Source organism: Pogona vitticeps, chromosome 1 (assembly GCF_051106095.1).
Source record: "Pogona vitticeps strain Pit_001003342236 chromosome 1, PviZW2.1, whole genome shotgun sequence".
NCBI classification, from domain to species: Eukaryota; Metazoa; Chordata; class Lepidosauria; order Squamata; family Agamidae; genus Pogona; species Pogona vitticeps.
In genome coordinates, this window is record NC_135783.1 from 127,893,061 (window position 1) to 127,918,975 (window position 25,915).

At 42.2% G+C, this 25,915-nt stretch overlaps 1 protein-coding gene across 2 annotated transcripts in view; it reads right to left on the reverse strand.

The window, feature by feature from the left end:
• ARHGEF10 (Rho guanine nucleotide exchange factor 10) overlaps positions 1-25,915 on the reverse strand; it is a 152,264-nt gene that overhangs the window by 119,712 nt on the left and 6,637 nt on the right. For both annotated transcript variants that reach the window (XM_073000724.2, XM_073000720.2), the window contains exon 2: positions 16,598-16,690. In XM_073000724.2, the coding sequence (XP_072856825.2) occupies positions 16,598-16,637 (40 nt within the window). In that variant the 5' untranslated portion in view covers positions 16,638-16,690. The remainder of the gene's footprint in view (positions 1-16,597; positions 16,691-25,915) is intronic.

Here is a 25,915-nt window from a genome sequence, read left to right on the forward strand (position 1 = left end):
CAGACTCTACAGGTCTCAGTGAGCATGTTAAATGTTAAAGTTCATGACAGTACAATTAGAAAAAAAAACTGAACAATTACGTTTGGTTTGGAAGGGCTGCCAAGAGAAAGCTTCTTCTCTCTAAAAAGAACATGGCAGCACAGCTTAAGTTTGCGAAGTTGTATTTGGACAAACCACAACACTTCTGGAATAATGTCCTTTGGACAGACGAGGCCAAAGTCAGCTGTTTGGCCATAATGCACAGAGCTACATTTGGCAAAAACCAAACACAGCATACAGTGGACCCTCGACTTACAGACTGCTCCACTTACACACTTTTAGAGTTACAGACTTCTCTGGCTGCAAAAATTTAGGTTCGACTTGCAGCCAGAGAATCGACCTACAGACCAGAAAAAAAATGGAACAAAAACGTCCGGTTACAGATTAATTAGTTTTCAATGCATTGTAGGTCAATGAAGCCTCAACCTACAGACTTTCCAACCTGCAACCACCATTCCAATATGGATTAATTCCGTAAGTTGAGGGTCCACTGTATCAGCACAAACACCACATACCAACTGTCAAGCATGGTGGCGAAGAGTTGATGATTTGGGCTTGTTATGCTGCCACGAGACCTGGCATCTTACTTTCACTGAGTGTGAGACAGAAGGCGAGAGGGATATCCCGCTCGCTGGAGAGCCATCCCTCTCCCACAAAGAGGATGAGAGACCCCAGCCAGCACCAGAGCCTGAGGTGGAAGCTTAGCAGGGGACAGAAACAGAGGAGCTGACTGGAGAGATACGGGGTGTAAGGATGAGAGAGGTTCAGGAGGAAAAAGCGGAAAAACAGAGGAAAAAGAACGTGGAGTTTGAGGCAGGAACAGGTGAGGTAAAAAGGAAAGAGAGTCAGTTGCCACCCGGTTGGGAATGGGTGTGGATGGAGGATCCCTGGATAGGATTATGGGAGAGGCTAAGAGTTCCTAAGGAGGAGGCAGATTACAGAAGGAGAAGGGAGATTCCCCCCAAACCCACTTATTGGGGAGAAGCTGAGGCTAGAGAGTGGAGGTTAAGAGAAGAGCAAGAAAGAGTTGAGAGAGAAAGGAGAAAGAGGCTAGAATGGAGAATAAGAGATACGAAGAACTACTACAGAGAGGACCCTGGGAGGATCAAGACCCCGAGGGATGAACCCTCTGGAATGGCGATCGGGAGGACAAGACCATGCCCTTGCTGGATGGTTCGACGGGGCAGACCTGAAAAGGCCATTCCAATTGGAACGGATTGCCGTCCTTAAGCGAAAATCGCCATAGGAAACATCGTTGAGTGAAACCCGGTTCCCCAATAGAAATGCATTGAAGCCGACTCAATGCATTTCAATGGCTTTGTGAAGTCCTTTTTCGCTCCTGTAAAAGTGTCTTACAATGTTTGGAACCTGTTTTAAATGCTTGCAATCATTAGCCCACCTCCTGAACCCTATGCAAACTTAATTTGGTGTTGTTCTGAGCCGTCGTTAATTTTTGGTGAAGTTTTTTATTCAAAGGCTTTCAATGGAGAATAAAAAACGTCACCAAAAATTAACGACAACTCAGAACAACACCAAATTGAGTTTGCATAGGGTTCAGGAGATGGGCTAACAATTGCAACCATTTAAAACAGGTTTCAAACATTTTAAGACACTTTTACAGGAGCGAAAAAGGGACATTGTTAAGTGAAATTCCCCCATAGAGAACATCGTTAAACGATGGGGGGAAATTCCTCAAAGAAACCCATTGCTGTGTGAATTCGTCGTTGTATGAAGCAATCATTGTGCGAGGCACCACTGTACTTCAAGTTATTGCCGCTAAAGGTGTTTCTACAAGCTACTGAATCATAGTGTACTTAGTTTTTCACACATGGCTTCTCCATTTTGGCTTTATTTTTGTAAAATAAATCATGACACAGTGTAATATGCCATGGGCTGTTGTTCATCTGAGGTTGTATGTACCTAATTTTCAGACCTGCTAAGGACCATATGATTTTTATTATGCCCTGATATGTAAAACCATAGGATTCAAAGAGAGTGTACTTTCTTTTTCACATGACTGTAGCCCTTGTGACTGCCAAGGAACCTCTGTTTGTTAAAAAGCAGTTTCTGCTTTAGAAGGAAAAGCAAACCTGTTAACTACAGGATGTCTTTATCCTGTTTACTGAAGTTCAAGGAAATTAGTTTGGGAATTAATACAATTTTGTCCTTTCAACAGTGAGTGGGTGGAATATGTTTTTGTTCCTAACAGCAATATGGGAGGAAGGAGAAAGAACCCAAAGCAAGCAGTTCTTGATTGGAATGTTCACTCTTGGAATTCCTTGACTCTGCAGAACAACCACAGAGAGTGGCAGGTGATCTTCATGAATTAGTATGAGCAGGCATTATTTAGTGAACCATCCGTGAAAATTTAAAGGGTGGAATGTGACTTTGGTGGAAACTGACCCAAAGTATTTTTCATGTCACTGCTCAATATGGGCAAGAAGAATTTATGTCCCTTGTTATCACACATTCTTATGGGCTATTCTCTTAGATCAATTTTATGTTAAAGGCATTTGCGTTACACCTCGATGAGAAGGCAGCATTCTCAGAAGTTCTGATGAAGGGCAATCTATTCAACTTTTTGTAATTTTTTTCCTCTGCTGCTTTTACCGGTGCTTACCATGGAAACCCAGGTGCCTATTTCCATCTCAGGCAGATTGCTCAGTTGTGTCCCTATCTTGATGTTGGGGCGCTCACCACTCTGGTCCATGCGTTTGTAGTCTCGAGATTAGACTACTGTAATGTGCTCTACGTGGGGCTACCTTTGAGATTGATGTGGAAGCTTCCAATGGTGCAGAATGCAGCGGCCAGATTTCTAAGCATATTTCCCCCACTCTGGCTGCCCTGCACTGGCTGCCCATTTGCTTCCGCATTGATTTTGAAGTGTTTAATGATGACGTATAAAGCCCTAAATGGTTTAGGACCTCGATATCTAGCGGAACGCCTCCTCCCACCTTGATCTACCCAAATCACTTGTTCTAGCCAGGATGGGCGGCTGGAGAGGCCTAATGCTGAGGGAGGTCCATAGAGAAAGAACAAGAAACAGGCCTTCTCGGCAGTGGCCCCTCGCCTCTGAAATAGTCTGCCCACAGAGATCTGCTTGGCTTCTTTGCTGGGTGTTTTTAACAGAAAACTTGGCTCTTTAGGCAGGCTTTCCCTCCCGTCATCACCTAATGACTTTGCCATTTGGAATTATACTGTCACTGTTGTTTTTATTTTATTATATTGCTTTTACCTTTATGTCTTATTGTTAGCCGCCCAGAGTAGACTTCAGTCTAGATGGGTGGGGTATAAATCAAATCAAATCAAATCAATAAATAAATAACCATTTCAGCATGGGTTTGAGTCTTCTTTGAAATGTTGGGGGCTACAACCCTATGGGGATGTGGTGGCGCTGCAGGTTAAACCGCAGAAGCCTCTGTGCTGCAAGGTCAGAAGACCAGCAGTCGTAACTTCGAATCCACGCGACGGAGTGAGCCCCCATCGCTTGTCCCAGCTCCTGCCAACCTAGCAGTTCGAAAGCATGTAGAAATGCGAGGAGATACTGTAAATAGGTACCACCACAGTGGGAAGGTAACGGCGTTCCGCGTCTAGTCGCGCTGGCCACATGACCACGGAAACTGTTTTCGGACAAACACTGGCTCTGTGACTTGGAAATGGGGATGAGCACTGCGCCCTAAAGTCGGACACAACTGGACTAAATGTCAAGGGGAACCTTTACCTTTTTATGTACACACTAACTGGCTAGTCCCCCCACCGCACTCACCATCAGATTAATCTCTAAACTACTGAGTTAAAAGGCACTGCTTGGTATTCCTGTTGAATTATTTTGTTTTTCTTGAAGCAACAAAGAGGCCATGCTATTCCAGCCTCAGCTTAAGCAACATCTTGAACCTCTTTGGAAATCATTGTCCTAGCATGACTGCTTTTGCATTAAAAGCCCTGCGGTGTTATTTCTCCAGAGAAAGTGAGGCACATGGGATATTTTGGTATGGGACTTCCTAGAGGCTAGCAGAACAATGAACACTGAATGCAAACCAAGGCTTATCCTTCCCATACTTGTAGTGTGTGTATTATTTGTAAAAAAAAATCAGGCCTCCCTGCTAACCATCCCAGGTCTTACAGAGATGCTCTGGAGAACAGGCAGACAGTCTGGAGGCTCTGAACTGCTAGTTTAAGCTCACAAGAAGCTGATTATACTCATGCTAGAAAAACACTGGGCATATCTTAAGTGGCAGAGGTGTAATTTACTCAGAAGAACACTGGCATCTCAAGGTTACATCTCCTTGGAGTTTAAGTTGCATGGATTATCAAGCAAGGTTCCAGTCTAAGAACTTGCTTCCTTGGCTACTGTGGTCTGAGTTGGCGGCCCAAAGGAAGTGGGATTAAAAGACAGGTGTAAAGGGAAGTAAAGGGAGAAAACTTCCCAGGGGGAAAAAAACATTTATTTAAAGTGAAAAACTGGTGTATCAAGCTTAGCAAAACGAGGTTACAGGAATGTGTTACTGAATGACTTTTATATAACATACTACAAGGAGCCCCAGGTTCCAGCACTATACATCATCTTGCTGAACTTGATCGCTGATGATTAACACCCACTGCCAAATCACACCACTGCTGATGAAGACCACTGCCTGCATCTCAATTATCTCGAACACTACAATGCCAACTAGCCCATGCATACCTGTTGAGCCACCTCATCCCCTGGCCAAAAAGTGACTTTACCAGTCCCAAGACCCAAGTACAGTGGTGCCTCGCATAGTGAGTGCCCCGTTTAACGACGAATCCGCATAGGTGGCCAAAAATGCATTGCGATGATCGGTAAGCGTTTCGCTTACCGATCTTCGCATTGCGATGTTTCAGAAACAGCTGATCGGTGGTTCCAAAATGGCCGCCGGATCAACAAAATAGCCGCCCACAGCGTTTTCGCACCGATTCCTCGCTTACCGAGGCGGCGAAAATGGCAGCCCTATGGAGGATTCCCGCTTAGCGGTGAGTTTATCCCCCATAGGAACGCATTAAATGGAGTTTAATGCGTTCCTATGGGGTTTTTATTTCCCTATAGCAACGTTTCCGGATAGCGACAATATATCCGAAATGGATTATTGTCGCTATCCGGGGCACCACTGTATCCTTTACTGATGCATAATCTGGGGCTGAAAGAACAACCACATGGAAGAAGTTCTGAAGTGCAACTGCAATGCTGAAACTGAACCCCAATGCACCTGTACTGTGAGAACATATGGCTCAGATAGTAAAGAAGGAAGCCTGAACCAGCAAATGTCCTCCATCTACAATGGTGTGTGTGTCAGATCTAGCCTACGCACCTCCATCCAGGCCCTCTGAGAGCTCAGATGAGGCCTGGGCCATTTTACATTGTAAGGCCCTCTCACTGTTTGGAAAGAGGGGTAAAAATATTTTAACATGGAAAATGTTAACATAAAAAAACAGCAAAACATGGTGAGTTTCCATGGTCAGGTGGGGATTCAAATCCAGGCTTCCTGAGTCCTAGTCCATCACTCTAACCACTGCAACATGCTAGGTATCTCTAGCTAGACCAGTTATATATATGCAGACCTCACCTTGCGGGTGGCAAGGTGTGTCACTTCTGCCAAGGGTCCATGGCTTTATGGCATTATATATAAAGCCATAGACCCTTGGTAGAAATGACACACCTTGCCACCCGCAAGGTGAGGTTTGGGCCAAATGGCCCTGCTGTCTTCACTTCCCATAAGGCCTGTGTCTACTACATAGCTGTGGACTATCGACAGATGAATCAGTTCTAGACAGATAGGCAATTTTACAGGCTTTGGACTAATGTGAGAATTTGGGAAACTGATTATAAAACCAATCCTAGAATAAAGCAGGGATAACTTTAGAATCAGATAGCCTACCAAGACTCCTAAGAACTGTTACATCAGGCAAGTTGGGGTCCCAAGAATTATGCTCTTCCAACTGCTCTCTATCCTTGATGCCATAAAAAAAGCTAACTAATATCTTGTGTGCCCTAAGTGGATTAGTCAAGGCCTATGAAGAGAAATTACAAAGCCTGGGAAACTGCCACACTAAAAATGTCATAGTGTGCCTTTCCTGCCTAAAGAAGAAGTGTTTCTTTGGTTCTTAAATAAACCAAAGCCACCAGAGGTGGAAATATTAGAATCAGGAATCTCCCTTGATGGTGCTGAAAGGTTCTACAGTGGGGTCTCTACTTAAGAACTTAATCCGTATTGGAAGGTGGTTCTCAAGTTGAAAAGTTCTTATGTTGAATCTGCATTTCCCATAGGAATGCATTGAAAACCATTTAATCCGTATTTGCTCTTTTCCGTCCATAGAAACTACAGTGGAACATCTACTTAAGAACTTAATCCGTTTTGGAATGGTGTTCTTAAGTTGAAATGCTCTTAAGTTGAAGCAAAATTTCCCATAGGAATGGACTGAAAACCAATTAATCCATTCTGGCTGTTTTTTTGTTATGTAGAGGTGCGTTCGTACATTAACCAAAGCTGGTTAATATGTACTCTACCACTAGGGGAAGAATTTTTTTTAAACCTAAGATGACCTAAGGTTAAAAAAAGAGCATGAAAGGTTTTTTTTCCTGTTCTTATCTTGGATTTCTGTTCTCAAGTAGAAGCAAAATTTAGCAAATGGAGCTGTTCTTAAGTTGGATTGTTCTTAAGTAGGGACGTTCTTAAGTAGAGACCCCACTGTAGTTAAGTAGTATTAATTAGTTCTAACTTAGGCCAATTTCTACGTACATTATGCATCATATCAAGTATTATGTTAACATTTAAAGTTTGAAATTGTTTATTGTTTTATTTCTTGTGTTTTATTTCCCATTCTTTAATGAAAATACTTTAAAAGAAACTGAAAAGAACAGAGCATTGTTCATGGTTCGTGAAGTTCCTGTAGGAGGATTAGAATTTATTGGTAACACCTTCTCTTTTACTATTACAAATGGGTCAAATTCATGCAACATGTTGGCCTAACTATCTATATTGTGAAGATGCTGTATTTTAATATTGGGCTTTCACTTTGTTGTTTTGTGTTCCATACTAAATATGTTACTTATTTCTTACTTTTAGATAGCTTCTTATCATTACATTTTTAAAGCAAAGGATCATTCAATATAAAGTCTAATAATGAAAACATTTCTTTTACATATGCAACCAATCAATTCACTAATTCAGTCAAGTTTTAAAACCTGAATCACTCAGTCCTGAATAGGCAACACTGCTAGAATGTGTTTATAGAATCTAGCCAGCAAATCAAAAAGACCAAATCTAATCATTCCAAGTACAGTGGTGCCTTGACTTACGAACTTAATTGGTTCAGGAAGATGGGCGTAAGTCAAAATGGTCGTAAATCGAAGCACCATTTCCCATTGAAATGCATTGAAATGCAATTAATCCATTCCGGCCAAAGAAAAAAATCACCAAAAAAATCACTGCAAGACTCATTGGAAATGCGATTAATCCCTTCTGGCCGAAGGGGGATGGAGAAGAAAAGCAATCTAGTGTGCAAGACCCAACAGAAATGCACAGAAAACAAAGGGCCCAGCTCGGAAATGCACAGAGAACAAAAGATGCAGTTCGAAAATGCACAGAAAACAAAGGAACCAAGTCGGAAATGCACAGAGAACAAAGGATGCAGGTCGGAAATGCACAGAAAACAAAAGGACCAGGTCCAAAATGAAAAGAGAACAAAGGAAAAACAAGGGAAGCATGCAAGGCCCATCGGAAATGGGGGAAAAGCAACAAAACCCTCCAAGACCCATCAGAAATCAGGGGGAAGAAAAAAATTAACAAACACCCCAAGACCCATCACAGCACAGAAACATAACTCCCCCCCAGCCCAAAACCACACTGCAAAAACACCCGGGACAGTTTTTTAAAAGCAGAAAACAGCACTTTACCTTACCAGGCAGCCTTCTCTGATGACACTCTCTCTAACTGCTGGGGTGAAACAGCTACAAAGAAGCAGCCTCGTCACCATCTACAGTTAGAAATTTGAATTTCCCGCCTTTTCCCCCTGCCTTCTTCTGTTCATAAGTGGAAACTCCGGTCACAAGTAGAAACAAAATTTTGCAGCCGGGGTAGGGTTGCCAGGTACATGGGCACGAAAAGGAGGACATAGAAAGCCAAAAAGGAGGACAAAGGAGGATGTATTGGGGGAGCGGGCTCTGTGCATGGGGTGGGGTGGGGGCGTGTTGCTTTTGGAATTAGGTATTGGGGAGAATAGCTGCCAAGGCCACTCTGGGCAGTTTATAAAAACAGAATTAAACAGTAACATAAAAAACAAAATAATCAGCAACAATCAAACAAAATATAAGAGCTACTAAAATAAAGTACACCAAGAAATCACATTAATGAAAGCATAATAAAAGTGAAATAAAAAGTTTAAAAAGTTGTGTGACAGATTTGAAACACTTTATAAAAACCAGGAAAAAAACAGAAGGCGTGGATTTCTCTCTGCTTGAGAAATGCAAAGGGTGGAGAAAATGGATCTGCAGACACACACACACACAAAGCCATTTTCTCCACCCTTTGCAATTTCTCAAGCTGAGAGAAATCCACTTGTGTGGGTGTGTATGTTCCAGCTCCCACAAGCATAGGGGATAACTCTGCACATGAAATCCTCCTCAAACAACATATCAACAGAGAAGAACTTTCAGATAAATTCTCATCGGCAAGATTCAAAATTCCTCTGCTGGGCCTATGAGGTGATGAAGGTGTGTATGCTTTGTCTTTCAAATGTATGACCATCTCTGTGGCAGGTGGCAGCCCCCCCCCCCCCCGTAACTTCCTACAATTCAGTCAAAGCTCAAGGCTGGAGGGAAGACAGCATAAAGTAACGAATTCCCTGGGGCCTTTTTGGATCAGAAGTTTCCATAGCTGGGGAAGTTGCAGAACGAGTAAGTGATGAGAAATTGAAAGAAAAAAATTACACCATTCCTTATCCTCTTACAGTGTTATGGTAAGCTCAAAGATGAAACCAAAAGAAAGGCAGAAAAATGGAACTCTCTTCCACAGAATAAAAATTTTGGAAAACTGGAAGACATTGGCACAGCATCAGGTTCACCTTTTTCATGCATCTGAGCACAATACTGTTGGACTTCATACTTGGGCTTACAGGAAAGAAGTCATATTATAAACATATTTACATAAGAGAGGAAATATCTACAATAGCACCTTTAAAATACAACATTTGGAACACCTTGAAAAGGTAGTGACTCGCAAAGAATGAGACATGATGAATCAAGCTTTTCCTGGAGGTATTTTCTGAGCACACTCACACCTCTCCTGTCCGTTTCCACCCGGTTTCTCTCTGGCACCGTCCTTTTTACTTTATTCAGCTCAGGCTGAAGCAATAAACAAGCTTCATGAAGCCACTCCTCCCTCTCTCTCACAAGCCGGGGATTGATTGCCCCGGGCTGTAGCAGACCTAAACAATTAAGCCGGTTTATCTCCGATCTCATATCTGAAAGAACCAAGCACCCTGCCGCAACTAAGGAAGTAACAAGGAGAGGTGGCTTGTTTGGCAGGTGGGGATGGAGATACAAAAGCCGGACATTTTAAAGTTTTTTACCTTTGCCTGCCAGCCGGAGGACATGATCCTGAAAAGTGGGACATGTCCTCCTTTTGCCGGACGTCTGGCAACCCTAGGCCGAGGCAGGTCGTAACTCGAAATGGCTATAAGTAGGGACGTTCGTAAGTCAAGGCACCACTGTAATCAACCATGCTGCAGAAGAACCCAGACTATACTTAAGCACAATTTGCTCTATACTCTCAAAATTTGGAAGCAGCATCTCTGCACAAAATTGTAGTTTCATTAAAGGGTTAACGAAACCAGTATGAACCACTGTAGTCTTTGAACATGTGAATGGATTTTCTCTGAGAGTTTGTTTTCAGTCTCCATACACATCCACTACCTAAAAATAATTCTGTATGCTTTTATCTTCACTGGTGGCACTTGTGCCAGATTTCCTACATGTTTTCAAAGCAAACTTTCCAGTTTTCCTTTTAGTATGCCAGGCCAAACATCTCATCTTGTTCCTTCAAAAGTCACAATCTAGAATCTCAAGAATGTTTTATATATGTTTTTCTTCCGTTGTCCCATCATGCGTACAGACATTTCCTCTTAAGGCTTTTCAGTACAACCCTGAGTTAAATGTGGAGGGTAGATATTAATAACATACGGTAACTCTCATTATGTGCCCTCATGTTAGAACCAAATTATAGTGATTCTAATAGAGCTTTCAAAGTATGTGAAGTATTTAAGGAGTGGTTTTTATGATTTCCACAGTCCCAATGAACTTCCATGGCTCAGCGAGGATTCAAACCCATGCCTCCTGAGCCCTAATCCATCACTCTATTCACCACGCCCACACTGGGTATCTAATAATACAATTTTATGCCATCAAACCAATGCTCACTTATGTCAACCCATTCCAAAGTTTTCTAAGTACCATCCCTTTCTTCTGGGGTGCTCTGGGACTGTGAAGGCTGGTTCTTCTCCTGGGCAGCACAGTGGAGAATTGAACTCCCAACCTCTTGCTTCCTAGCGAGATACTAGAGGCACATATTTGCATCCAAGATTCTTTTCCCCCAGGAAAGATGAAGTCATAGTAACTCCATGCAAGCCGTATGATTTCACCTACTTTTCTGCTTGGACGTACCTTGCATATTGCTCATGGAAAAACCCGCACAAACTCATACCTCGAATTCATTAACACTGCCACAGCAATAAGCATCCTTGTAAAAGATCTACTATCATCAGCCAAGCTGAGATAGCATGTTTTATTCCTGATACTGTGACTATGCCACTACTGCATTACTTGTGTAACAAAGGAACTTCGATTTTTCTGCTCTTTAGCTTTCAAAGAATATACATTACCCAGCTGATAGTAAGTCACACAGATGAATTCTCTCCCATGCTCTTTAAGAGCTTCTCGTGTACTAAACATTTCAGCACTGAAATGCATACTGTCCCATGAGAATCAAAGCAACATCTACAAATGGTCAAAAAGAACAATTGCTGCTGACTTGGAAGGTCATACTGTGTAACACATTAAATAATTCATCATCTCCCAAAGGTTGCCAAGGAAAGGAAGGGCAAACTAGAGAACACTACAGATATTGTGCTGGTGGCAAAATATTATCTTCATTTCCTGTTTCCAAAACAGCTTACTGTACCTATGGATTCTCCTTGTGGAATTCAACCACCAAAAAAAGACCATTGTAAGCAACTGGGTGAACTTTTCTTCAAGTTTTAGCATGTCTACTCGTACACAATGGCATGAAAAGATACTGGGGAGCCTAATGTTCACACAAGTCTTAGTTTAGGCTTACCACACAATGTTTACCCACCTACTCATTATCAAGTTTAAAAAAACCTTACTGATTTTATTCATTGGCCATGAAATAACTGGTTCAAATTGCTTTATAAAAAACATCTCCAAGCCTTGAGATACAGTGGGGTCTTGACTTGAGAACTTAATCTGTATTGGAAGGCGGTTCTCAAGTCAAAAAGTCTGTAAGTCAAGTCTCCATTGACCTACAGTGCATTGAAAACTGATTAATCCCGCAACAGGCCGTTTTTGTTCCATTTTGGTTTTTTTCTGGTCTGTAAGTCAATTCTCAGGCTGCAAGTCAAACCTAAATTTTGCAGCCAGAGAAGTCTATAACTCAAAAAGTCTGTAAGTCAAGCCGTCTGTAAGTCAAGGGTCCACTGTATATTATATGCCTTCACCAGGGGTCCCTAACAAATGAAGGACAGCAGCCCAAATTTAGAGGGAGCAATAAGCTGGGACCTAACCCAGTTGCCTCTGGCCCAGCACCAGCCACACTAAGCTACTGCTAAGAAATGGACAATGGTATCGTAACTGGAAAAAGTGTTCCAGGTTTGATAGCTTACCCATGTAACATAGTCACTTCAGATCTACTATTTGACTAGAGGCAAAGTACGACGACAGCTCACCTAGAATTCCTACCTAGTCCAATATTCAGAACATCATATAATGGCAGGATTCTTGGTATCAAAAGCTTAGCAAACTACTCTTTAACATTTCTTTCCTATCCTCAGTGCTGATGGCATTAGAGTTTCCAAAGGACTCAAATCACATCTAATCATCTTGATGTGTTTTCACTGTGGGGATCACTGTGAGCTCCTCATTTAGAATAAATGAAAGTAAACCAAAAATATTTACACTGATACATTCCTTTCCAAATTTTGTACTAGGCCATGCAAACGATTATTTACCAAAACAAGCAAACAAACAACCTAGTTTCCCCATGTTTGAAACTCTGTGGACCTTCTTGATGCGGACTTGCTCAAGAAAGATTAGGTTCCAAAAAAGGGAAGTGAAAAAAACTACTCAAGTCTCTGCCACTTTAGCTAAGACAAAACTTACACAAAACTCTCTTGACAACACAGCTCTGCTCCGGATCACTTCCATCCTGGATCTGCCTATAGATCTGAATATATAGATCTAAGAAAAACAACAGGTGAGGTGGGATTTGATCCAGGGGATGTTCTGGAATCCCTAATCGACTTCAATTATTTTCTGAAAAGAGGCGTTTGATCAGTTTTAAAAGGCTGGTGACACAAGATGGTTTCTAAATTTTGGAGTTCTGTGTAATTTGAAAGATGAGGTGCCTTAGAAATTTTGGCAGTATAGGGGAAATTAAGAAGTATCAAGCCTGCAATTTTTTTAAAGCAAGAAAGAAATGTTCTGTTGCCCAGGAGGGAAACCTCTCTCCCTCCTTCCTCCTGAGCACATCCCATTTTGGCTTTGCAACCTTCTGGACTAAATCATAGAACCATTTAAGTATTTCTCAGAAGTAAATTCAGGGGGGAAAAAAGTCAAGCAACAGAACAGATCTTCATAGTCAGGACATATATATAGTAAAACTGGGCTTCCCTTTACCTTCCTAAAACCTCCAAAAGGAATAACAGTCTTACTGAAATCTCACTGACGCTGTCCTTCTCACATCATATTTATTTAGTGAATGAATTAACCCAGCATGATGTAGCCATAGAGTCCCAATAAAAATGTTGTGGAGCACAGGAAGAAATGTTATTAATGATCATTCTTTCAGGTTTGGATCAATGCAACTTTATGTCAAATGCATCCCTTAATCAAGTGGCAGGAAATTTTTAGGCCCAATCTAATCCTCATTCATTGCCCTACTGTCTTCATCCTTTTCTTCCTCCCCAGTCTAAGCATATTTGTTGACATTTGGTTAGAATCTTGAGGGATTCTAAGATTTCGCTTGCCAGGTAACTTAGCATCTCTTCATAATTATGCCTGCCTAATAAGAGAGGGAATACAAGAACCAATACTGTGATCAATACTGTTACTAATGGATCAAATATGGATTCTTGAATTATATTACAAAGGTTGAAAGGGGTCTAAGAGAAACTTGGATGAGGATGACTGAATGAGGGTGAACAAACTGAAACTTAAACCCAGATAAGACAGAGGTGCCTCCTGGTGAGTCGAAAGGCAGATCAAGGAACAGGGTTGCAGCCTGTACTGGATGGGGTGACACTCCCTCTGAAAACACAAGTGCATAGCTTGGGGGTGCTCACCCTGGATTCATCTCTGAGCCTGGATGCCAAGGGTTGGGTGGCAGCCAGGAGTGCCTTTGCACAATTAAAGCTAGTACACCAGCTATGCATGCCTGTTTCCTGAGGGACCTGAAGTGGTTCTGGGAGTTCAGTTCCCCACTGTGCCTGGAGAGGAGCCAGTCTGTGTAAACTTGGACAAGTTGACCCTAGACCATGTGGGAATGGGTAAGCCACTTCTAAGTACTCTCTAGCTGGAATACCTTAGAAATCGTTGCCCTGAGTTGCGATTGACTAGAGAGCATGCAATTAATATTTCTTCTCTCTTATTCTCTTTGCCTAATTCTCCTCTCTGCATCCACATTGGTTATTTTACTGTTCATATGATTGAGTCTTCCAGGGACCTCACACTCCCCACACAACCTCACACTCCTCTCCTAATTTAAAGCCAAGCCTTAAAAACAAACCAAAAACCTTACAACAGACAAAAATTAAAGCGACTACAGAATCATCAAAAGATGACCCATGAATTTGGAATTGGCTCCTACCATATTTTTAGCCATCCAGTAGCCATCCAGCCATCCTTGAATTCAGCCACTGTCAGTTTCTAATTTTCTCTACCTCCCTCAGTTCCACCCTTACCATGTCCAACCTTGTGCCATTTATATTTTGAGTTTGCTCTGAGTTTAATCCTGGAAAACTGCCAAGCCCCAGCCCCCCCTCTCCCTTACCTTGACTGCAGTTTCTGCATCTTCAGCCTTCTTTTCTTAGTCACTATCATCATCTTAGAACTGCAGAGCTGGAAGGGACCCTATGGATTATCAAGTCCAGCAACTGTCAAGGAGCAGGGGATTGAATTCCCAACCTCTGGCTCCGCAGGCAGATGCCTAAACCACTGAGCAGCAGTTCTTCTACCTCCTGATTTTATTAACACAAATAGGTAACTGCCAGTTCAAACTTAAGTGAGTTTATCTCACCAAGTTCTATGTTCTGTACTTTCCATACTTTGTAATGAAACTGACATTTTTTTTATCTAGCCTTTAATCTGCCCACAATTTACTTTATCTCCAGGTACAAGATCCATACTTAACCTGTGTGGGTTGATTATGCATGTGCACATGCATGTTGGGATACACGGAGGAAGGGACTCAACACAGCAATGCTAAAATACTACAAATCAAAATTACAGTGGTGCCTCGCATAGCAATCGCTCCGTTTTACGATGAAATCGCCTTGCGATGGACTTTTTGCCATCGCGAGAGTGATCACTTTGCGATGGCCCCTATGGGGAAAATTCGCTTTGCGATGATCGCGGGGAAGCACTTCCCCGCAATCATCCCAAAGGCCCCGCTGATCAGCTGTGCAAAATTGGGGCCTTTGGGATGATTGTGGGGGAGCGCTTCCCTGCGATCATCCCAAAGGTCCCGCCGATCAGCTGTGCTGCGAGGGGTGGAGGGAGAGCCGAAGCACAGCTGATCGGCGGGGGTTTGCGATGATTGCGGGGAAGCCATCATTGCAAACCCCCGCCGATCAGCTGTGCTTCGGCTCTCTCTCTCTCTCTCTCTCTCTCTCTCCACCCCTCGCAGCTCCAGCCTCGGCAGGGAGACTGACAGCCTTGGAAGGGAGACTGAGGCGCCGCCGCCACCCTGGCCGAGAAAGACCCTCTGCAGACGCAGAGGGTCTTTCTCGGTCAGGGTGGCGGCGGCGCCTCAGTCTCCCTGCTAAGGCTGGACTGCGAGGGGTGGAGAGAGAGAGAGAGAGCCGAAGCACAGCTGATCGGCAGGGCCTTTGGGATGATCGCGGGGAAGCGCTCCCCCGCGATCATCCCAAAGGCCCCATTTTCGCACAGCTGATTGGCGGTTCCAAAATGGCCGCCCGCTGTGTTGCGTCGCTTTAGAGGCACCAAAAATGGCCACCCCATTTTCGCATAAGGTGAGTTTTTAAGCCCATATGAATGCATTAAACACATTTTAATGCATTTCTATGGGCTTTTTAAAATTGTTTAGCGATGAAATCGCTTAGCGATGTTTTTTCCTGCACAGATTAACGTCGCTAAGCGAGGCACCACTGTACTTTGCTTCCTTAATATAAAAGATTAAATAAACAGAAGTAAGAGACTGCATTCTTTGTTGGATGAACAACACCTTTTCTCCTAGGGTAACTAGTTTTAAGGGAGGATATTTTTTTAAAGAACCATGGCACAGACTGGAAATGGTTACCCCACCATCACCCTCTGCACAATCATCTCATTTTGAAAAAGACAGACATGCATTCACAAAGCAAGCATGTAGCATGTAGGTTAGAGACAGATCCTTTCATACAGGCACAGCAGCTTATGTTTACAATACAGAATGTATGCAGAAAACATAAAAACTCACTTTGCTATTGTTAGGTAGACTGCTTTTTAAATAAGACATCAATACTTTATTTTATTTTTATTTCTTCTGGTACTTTGGGAAAACAACTGGATTTCTTTCTTTCAGTAGGGCAACCTTCTATTTTAAAAAGAAATTCAGACACAAAATAAGCTACTAACAGCTTCTTAAACAAAAGACTATTGACCAATTAGAATTCCGATGCTATGCTCATTCATCTCAAATCTTGGCTCCATTTTAACCACCCTCTGTAACTGTCTGTGTGCTTAAACGGGTATTTGTTTCACACAAATATTGCGTAGACAAAGAGCAACTCTCCCCTGTTGCAGTTTAGTCTGAGCAATACTCTTACAATCCCCAAAGCAGGCTGAGTCATACAGACGTATTCAGTTCTTGCATTAAATGCCTCATCCTAAAATGATACAAATAAATGTAACAAATGAGGAAACTATGAAAAACAAAACTTCATCTTGTGAATTTATAAAAATATCTGGTGCCCTCAAAGTTAATGTGATCCCAAAATGCTATTAAAACCACACCAAGAAAATCTGTAATATATGAAGAACAAGAAGAGAACATATATAGATTTTTAAAGCATAAATATTCTATTGCATTACCTTCAGGAGGTGGTGGTGGTGGGAATCCTTCTGCATCCATTCTATGGCGTATTCTTGTTACTGTGATGACTTCTTAAAGCACGATAAATAGCCCTATAATAAAGTGTATGTTAAAGTTAAAAACTTTTAGAATGCATAACTGTCTCTGTTTCATAATAAAATGGCTGCATGCTGGAGAGAGATAGAGAGATTTGAAGCTCGTGAACAACTGCAACAAATTAACAGCCAGAATCTTTTTAGTTTCACTTGCCAACATAACTCCATCTGTGTACTGTACGTTTCAGGAGCAAATTACAGCAAGAAGTCAGCACAAACATTTCCTATTGCCCACCAGTCACATGACTCAGTGCACAACAGGAAATGTTGACACTGAATTCTTAACACGAAGCAGTTTGCCACTGAAGTGCACCAAAGCAATTACGTCAGCATAAATATGCAGTAGGATTCCAGCCACCACCTTGGTCATCATAGCTCCCTCTCTTTCAGGCCTTAAAGTGCTTCTTGCAAAAAGAGTATGATTCAGTGACACAGGATAGGCTTTACATGCAGAAGGACTGTGGATGGGTCCCAGGCACCTCCAGTTAAGAGGACCAGGTGTCAGTAGATGCGAGAGACCTCTGCATGAGATTCTGCAGGACCGGCTACTGGTCAGAAATTAAATGAGCAACACTGATTCAGAAAGGCAAAGAGTCTTGTATAAAGATAGTTCCTATGAAGTTTCAGTTCCAACAACAAACCATGTCAAACGGAGATGTTCTCTCAAGGGGGACGTTAGGTGCTTTCTGTGCAACTAACTGAACTGCAATGAGATTTCAACTGTAAATAGAATGAGACCTATGAATTGCAGAGTTGCTCTGAGATTGCAGCAACCTAAGAAAGGGGCACTGGTCCTGAAACTCCAGCCAGAGGGCAAGGACGAACATCAGCAAGCTAGAACCAGCTTAACCCCAAATGGAAACTCATTTCTTAATAACTAACAAACATACCTGGCTTGTGCCAGGTTTAAAATCCATGAGTCCCCCGCCTATTTTGTGGTGTCCTCCTCTCTTGTTACCAAATTCTTCATTTCACACTAATTTTTCTTTCTTTCCACCCTGGTACTCAAATGTGTTTGCCAGAAGCCTACTCCTCCAAGCCCTGACCTCTCCTCTCTCAATATTATTTTTCATGTTGTTGTTTTTTCTCCCTTTAACCCATCCTCATTCAAGTACTCAAGAGGCTAGAAATATAAGTTCTTTGGACTACGGTATAATGATCAGGATATCCCAATTATCAATTTCTTGTCTCTCATTATAAATCTTTTGGTAAGAAAACCTTGAACACCTAGAATCCCCCCGGTAACTTCTTTTGACAGATAGATAAAACTTTATTATGGTCAAAAGACCAGCCACAAATAAAACATCCATACAGAAATATACAGAAATATTGGGATCAAATGCAAAGCAATAGTCGATTCTGAGGTAAACAACAACAGTGTCAAAGCATCTCCCCTGAAGCAATTCCAAAATGTTTAGCAAACCATGCTCTGACAATGGAATTCCATCCAGTTTTAATATCCTTTTTCTAATGCCTATAGCAGCAGTAAAGAATTTGGCAACTCAATGTATAAACATAGGATGGGAATCAAACAGCAGCAGATGCATACATTGTTGCTCTGTACAGTCAGGAAATTGGCCAATCAGAGGGGAAACAAGTTCTTCACGTATGTCCTTATAGTATGTACATCACAACAGAACTTATTCAACTGTTTCTATCTGCTCCATTCCACATGGGCAAAGGCGCTCTGCCCAGGGGATCTTTTTATACCATCCCTCCTGCATTGCCGAAGGTAGTGTGTTAAGCCGGGCCAGAGTGTAGCCATCCTTCAGTCTCGAGAGACTATGGTATCGTGCTCTGTATGGAGGTCTTGGAACAGTGTCTTGTGTGGCTGAGAAGGCCAACTCGAGAGTGACAATCCCTTCCACACTGGAGACAAATCCAATCTGTCCCCTGTCCAGCTCCCTGGTTTTGCTTGTTTCGGGACTGCCTCTTTGCCTCGGTTTGCTGTACAAGTGTCTCTTCAAATTGGGAGAGGCCATGATGCACCGCCTGCCTCCAGGCTGAACGCTCAGACGTCAAGGTTTCCCATCTGTTGAGGTCCATTCCTAAGGCCTTCAGATCCCGCTTGCAGATGTCCTTGTAACGCAGCTGTGGTCTCCCTCGGGGGCGGCTTCCCTTCACTAATTCTCCATACAGGAGATCTTTTGGAATCCGACCGTCAGCCATTCTCACAACGTGCCCAAGCCAACGTAGACGGCGCTGTTTCAATATTGTATACATGCTGAAAATTCCAGCTCGTTCTAGGACTACTCTATTTGGAACTTTGTCCTGCCAGGTGATACCAAAAATGCGTCGGAGACAACGCATATGGAAGGTGTTCAGCTTCCTCTCCTGCCGTGCACAAAGGGTCCAGGACTCGCTGCAGTATAGGAGTGTGCTCAGGACACAGGCTCTATAGACCTGTATTTTGGTGTATGCCGTCAACTTCTTATTAAGCCATACTCTCTTTGTGAGTCTAGAGAACATGGTAGCTGCTTTCCCAATGCGTTTATCCAGCTCGACAGAGTAAACGCCCTTCTATGCCTGGGCTGCTCCAACTGGGCAAAATAAGGTGCTGCTGTGACCTTGTATAAGCTGTCCTCCCTAAGATAGAATTCTGGGGCCCTGCTTAAATCATTTCGTCTCTCAATGTCCTCAATGCGCTTCTCGGTGATTTTCTTTGCCTGTGCCATTCCCATGGTTAACAGAGTCAGCATAGAGAGGCCCAAAGAGGCTATTTTTTGTTCAACTAACTGAACCCATTTTGACTTAAAGGTGTCTTGCAGGATCAGTGGTGCAAGACCAATAGGGAGATAAGACACTCTGAGCCAGTCCATGAGAATCCACACCCTGGCTTTGATTTTAATTTGACCAGTTCCCAATCTTAGTTTTATGTTGGCGACGTCCCTGGGGACTCCTAATACTGCCCTCAGGAATTTGGATTGTACACGTTCTAGGGTTGCAATATTTGGGAAGGGGCCCAATTGGGAGCCATGCAGTAGTTGGGCTATTGCTTTTGCGTGGAACTTTTTAATGGCTGAGGGAATGTAATGCCCCTCCTTTGTTGTCATAAATTGTAGTACTGCAGCAGAACTTCTCTGGGCATTTAATGCCACATAATCACCATGTGCTTTCTTAGAGCCATCAGATTGGAAAACAACACCTAAATATTTAAATTGGTGGATCTGATCAGTTCTATGCTGAATTATCATCTATGTTCGTATTATTGGCCTTTTGGCAAAAGACATGATTTTTGTTTTTTGAAAATTAATTATCAGGTCCTCCTGCTCACAATTATATAGACAACCTTCGCAAAGCTTTCCTAAGCCCAATTGGGGTCCTAGACCTCTCCATGCCTGCCACATGTTGAGTTGTACTTCAGGTTCATTCCTGACACACCTGAGAGATTACAGGAATTAAGATGAAATTGTGGAGGTGTGAGAAACACGACAACTTAATCTGGATAATGTACCAACACACCAAGCATGTTGTTTCTTTTCCCTGAAACCAAGCTATTTCTGCAGGCGAGCATCCACCTTTTACCTTGAACAAATGTTAAATCTTATTTTACTAAATCTCCCATCTCCGTCTTTTGTTTACTAACAGGAATGCATATTTAAAAACATTCTAGTCAATGATGTTTAAACATAGAATCAAAGTCCAGTTTAAAATACAACTATATTCCCTTCCTCTCTTTTTAATAAAGATCCACAAGTCAAAGCACAATTAATAATAAGTGCATGGTGTCAGGTTGATTACAATTTACAGTGACCCTCCTCAGAGGATTCACAAGTAGCTTGCCCTTCCCTTCTTCTGGGGGTGTTTGCCCAAGGGGCACACAGGCTGCCCTTTCTCCCAGGAGGCACAGCGGAGAACTGAATTTCCAGTCCCTGCATTCCAACTCACTGAGCTATTCAGCTGCCGCCGCCACCTTAAAACTTATAGCCTGATTATTCTGTATTTCCATACTTTCTCACAGAGGGCTACTTTTAGAACTGTAACTCACTGCCTAACAGTTTACAATTACTGCATAACTATTGGGCACATCTCCAATAATCCTTTCAAAGTTCTTTATGGGGAAAAGACCAAAGCATGCAAGATCTCATCAATCCAATGTTAACAACACTATCCATTAGAAAAAGCTGTTATTGACTTCAGGACACTGTTGGGTTAAGAATCACGCACATGAGTGCTGTGCAAGAAATAAACAGGCCTTTCCTCTCAAAAGCAACCATGCTGTATGATACAGCATTAGAACAGACCATGCCACACAATGATTTAAAAAGAAGTGCCACTTTCATGTAAGAAAAGGCATAGGTACTACATCTACAAAGTCTTATCTGAAAAAGATACAGAAAAGTTTGTTCATATGTGAGGAAACTGCAAAGTATGACAGCATCCTGCTATGTCCTTTTGGCTTTAATCCAGTTGCATAATTAGTTCATACTTGTCCTTCACTCTTCTCCAGTAGCTGATTTAGTGCTTTCTAACCCTGAAGTCTTATCTTCCAGCAGTATCTCTTGTTAAATTTTGGACAGTCTCATCATAGGGTTTTCAAGGTAAGAAAAGTTCAGCAGTGGCTTACCACTCTCACATTCCACACAGGACTAACAAGTTAGCTTGAGCGGCACTGCTGTTCTCTCCTCCACCAGTGTCACCTCCAGCTAAGGCTGCTGCCCTGTAGCTGCCACCCCCATCACCACTGGGACTATCAATTATCTTCTGCTGATGTGGCTGCTACCCTCAAATAGAGATGATGCAACTTAGTCTGGTGTCCCAGCTGTGATCATTCCACCTTGGCCAACACTGCTAGGATTGATAATGGAGTCTAGCTTCTTGATGGCATTGTTCTTGGCTTCACTGGCACACTCAAACTCCTTCACCACATTATGGTGTGCATTCAAGAAGGGGGTCAATTTTATTTAGGTCTCTTTTATTCTTGGCTTTCCATACTGTGATTTTTGAGTGGCAAATTCTGTGGCATATAATTTTTCCTTAGTAAATTAACTCTATAATGCTCAAAAGTTTATTGCTAACTTTGCACTTTTTCCAAATGCATCAAATTTCTTCAATTACTTCTCCCCATCCTATTGGTTTGTGTCATTAGCTTAATAATTATAAGCAAAAAGCAGAGATTTGTGTTTTTATTATGATGTAGCACCTAGTACATATTCAGACAGCCCTGAGAATATTTATTAAAAATATAGCACTGTTAGATGTATTTTTGTTTTCCCAAAGCCATCATATCAAATTACTGTAGTTTTAAAAGTAGTTTTAGAATGTGATCTAAGTTAAAAGCAAAAGCCTACTTCTTCATCAAGGGCTTGAAAATAGAATATTGGGTGAAATCCCATTGTCAGCCCCAGTCAGAACAGACTATTGAATTGGGGGACTTATCTTAAAGTCAACAGATTAATGGCTTTATGCTACTTTGTTGTTGTTATGTGCCTGCCTCATGGCGATGGTACGAATGAGTAATTTCCAAAATGCCCTGTCCTCAACTACTTAGAACAAACAAATGTATTTAGTCCTTAATTAGCTATTAGGGTGAGGGATGTATTATTTCCCTGAATACTGAAAAGTAATAAATTAATTTAGTAATAATTTTCAATAGTAATTATGCAATCTTGTTTCTAAAAAAATATTAATAATAAATATCCCAACAACTATATGGTATGAGATCCTATAATGTTAAACTTCATGGAAGTGCAATAGACTATACTTTGGAATACAGTAAATGAACTGATATCCCAATATGCCAGTTATAACAGATATTCCTAACTTAACAGTGCAGACTGCTAAATCTTTAATTTAACCTCTCCCTCCCCCCAAAAAAAAAATTTTTTTCAATCATAAAATAGGTGATTAGGTTACTTGGAAGAGGTAAGGAAAGTATTTCCCATTTCTAGAAGACCTTTCAAAGCACTCTTTGTGCCATCCTTAATATATCACTGAGGACATTAAGAAACAAAAAGCAAGCACATTCTTAAACTTGAAAGTCACTGTGACCATATTCAGATTTTTGTTTCCATAAACTCTGCACAATGTAACAAACAACAGCAGCATATATCCCCCCCCAAGCATAGGACTCCTTTTTGTTGTTTAGTCATTAAGTTGTGTCCCACTTTTCGTGACCACATGGACCAGAGCACGCCAGGCCATCCTGTCTTCCACTGCCTCCCGGAGTTGGGTCAAATTCATGTTGGTAGCCTTGATGACACTGTCCAACCGGCTCGTCCTCTGTCGTTCCCTTCTCCTCTTGCCTTCACACTTTCCCAACATCAGCGTCTTTTCCAGGGAGTCTTCTCTTCTCATGAGATGGCCAAAGTATTGCAGCCTCAGCTTCAGGATCTGTCCTTCCAGTGAGCACTCAGGGCTGACTTCCTTCAGAATGGATAGGTTTGTTCTCCTTGCAATCCAGGGGACCCTCAAGAGTCTCCTCCAGCACCACAATTCAAAAGCATCAATTCTCTGGCGGTCAGCTTTCTTTATGGTCCAGCTCTCACTTCCATAAATTGCTACTGGAAAAACCATAGCTTTGACTATGCAGACCTTTGTCTGCAAGGTAATGTCTCTGCTTTTTTAAGATGATGTCTAGGTTTGTCATCACTTTCCTCCCAAGAAGCAGGAGTCCCCAACTGCAGAGATCATGGAGCTCAAGAAGGTGAAATCTGTCACTGCCTCCATATCTTCCCCTTCTATTTGCCAGGAAGTGATGGGACCAGTGGCCATGATCTTTGTTGTTGTTATTTTTTATGTTGAGCTTCAGACTATTTTTGGCGCTCTCCTCTTTCACCCTCATTAAGAGGGTTCTTTAATTCCTCCTCACTTTCTGCCATCAGTGTGGTATCACCTGCATATCTGAGGTTGTTGATATTTCTTCCAGCAATCTTAATTCAGATTTGGGATTCCTCCAGTCCAGCCTCGCATGATGTATTCTGCATATAAGTTAAATAAGCTGGGGGACAATATACAGCCTTGTCGTACACCTTTCCTAATTTTGAACCAATCAGTTCTTCCATATCCAGTTCTAACTGTCCCACGTATAGATTTCTCAGGAAATAGATAAGGTGGTGAGGCACTCCCATTTCTTTAAGGACTTGCCATAGTTTGCTGTGGTCGACACAGTCAAAGGCTTTTGCATAGTCAATGAAGCAGAAGTAGATGTTTTCTGGAACTCTCTAGCTTTCTCCATAATCCAGTGCGTGTTAGCAATTTGGTCTGTAGTTCCTCTGCCCCTTAAAATCCAGCTTGTACTTCTGGGAGTTCTCGGTCCACATACTGCTGAAGCCTACCTTGTAGGATTTTGAGCATAACTTTGCTAGCGTGTGAAATGAGTGCAATTGTGCGGTAGTTGGAGCATTCTTTGGCACTGCCCTTCTTTGGGATCGGGATGTAGACTGATTTTTTCCAATCCTCTGGCCACTGCTGAGTTTTACAAACTTGCTGGCATATTGAGTGTAGCACCTTAATAGTGTCATCCTTTAAGATTTTAAATAGTTCAACTGGAATGCCATCACCTCCACTGGCCTTGTTGTTAGCCATGCTTTCTAAGGCCCAATTGACTTCACTCTCCAGGATGTGTGTCTCAAGGTCAGCAACCACACTATCTGTGTATACTTGCCGCCTCTTCTTGATGTCTTCTGCTTCTGTGAGGTCCCTATCATTTTTGTCCTTTAGCATGTGCATCTTTGCACAAAATGTTCTCTAATTTTCTTGAACAGATCTCTGGTTTTTCCTTTTCTATTATTTCCCCTATTTCTTTGCACTCTTCATTTAAGAAGGCCCTCTTGTCTCTCCTTGTCATTCTTTCGAAGTCTGCATTCAATTTTCTGTAACTTTCCCTATCTCCCTTGCATTTTGTTTCCCTTCTCTTCTCTGCTATTTGTAAGGCCTCATTGGAGAGCCACTTTGCTTTCTTGCATTTCTTTTTCTTTGGGATGGTTTTCGTTGCTGCCTCCTGGACAATGTTACGAGCCTCTATCCAAAGTTCTTCAGGCACTCTGTCCACCAAATCTAGTTCCTTAAATCTGTTCTTCTCTTCCACTGTGTATTCAGAAGGTATTTGGTTTAGATTACATACCTGACTAGCCCAGTGGTTTTTCCTCCCTTCTTCAGTTTAAGCTTGAGTTTTGCTATAAGAAGCTGATGATCAGAGCCACAATCAGCTCCAGGTCTTGTTTTGAACTCCAAGGCCAAACATACCTGTTGTTCCTTTTATCTCTTGACTCCCTACTTTAACATTCCAGTCCTCTATAATGTATAATGACAAGAACATCTTTCTGCGTCTTCAGCATCGGTGGTTGGTGCATAAACTTGGATTACTGTGATGTTGAAAGGTCTGTCTTGGATTCATATTGAAATCATTCTATCATTTTGAGATTGTATCCCAGTACAGTTTTTCCTGGTCTTTTGTTGACTAGGAGGGGTACTCCAGTTCTTCTATGGGATTCTTGCTCACAATAGTAGATATGATAATCGTCTGAATTGAATTTGCCCTTTCCCGTCCATTTAGTTCACTGACGCCCAGCATGTCAATGTTTATTCTTGCCATCTCCTGTTTGACCAGGTTCATAGATCTTACATTCCAGGTTCCTATGCAGTATTTTTCTTTGCAGCATTGGACTTTCCTTTCACTTCCAGGTGTGTCTGCAGCTGAGTGTCCTTTCGGCTTTGGTCCAACCACTTCATTAGCTCTGGTGCTACTTGTCCTCTGTAGAAGACCTCAGTAGCATGTTGGACACCTTCTGACCTGAGGGGCTCATCTTCCAGCCTCATATCTTTTAACCTTTTGTTTCTATCCATGGAGTTTTCTTGGCAAAGATACTGGAGTAGCCTGTCCGTCTTGGGTGTCCCTGCACTGCATAACCCATAGCTTCTCTGAATTACTCAGGCCCCTTCGCCACAACAAGGCAGCAATCCATGAAGGGGCTAGGACTCCTATTCACTGCTAAATAAGTAGGGCATTGTTGTCCATACAGGTCAATTGCTTACCCACACAGGACATTCAGCTTCTGTCTAATGCATAAGTATTCACAATGGTTAGCAACCTATCACTGTAACTGCTTTACACAACATTTTTGATACTTTTAAATATAATATATTTATCCATAGTGCAGACATTCCTGCAGCTGCATATTACAGTTCTGCACTGGATAGACCTGTCAGCTCTATCAAGATGACAGACTCCTTCCAGGTCCCCCCAAAATCTTACAAGACAGGGTAATGTTCACACAAGGG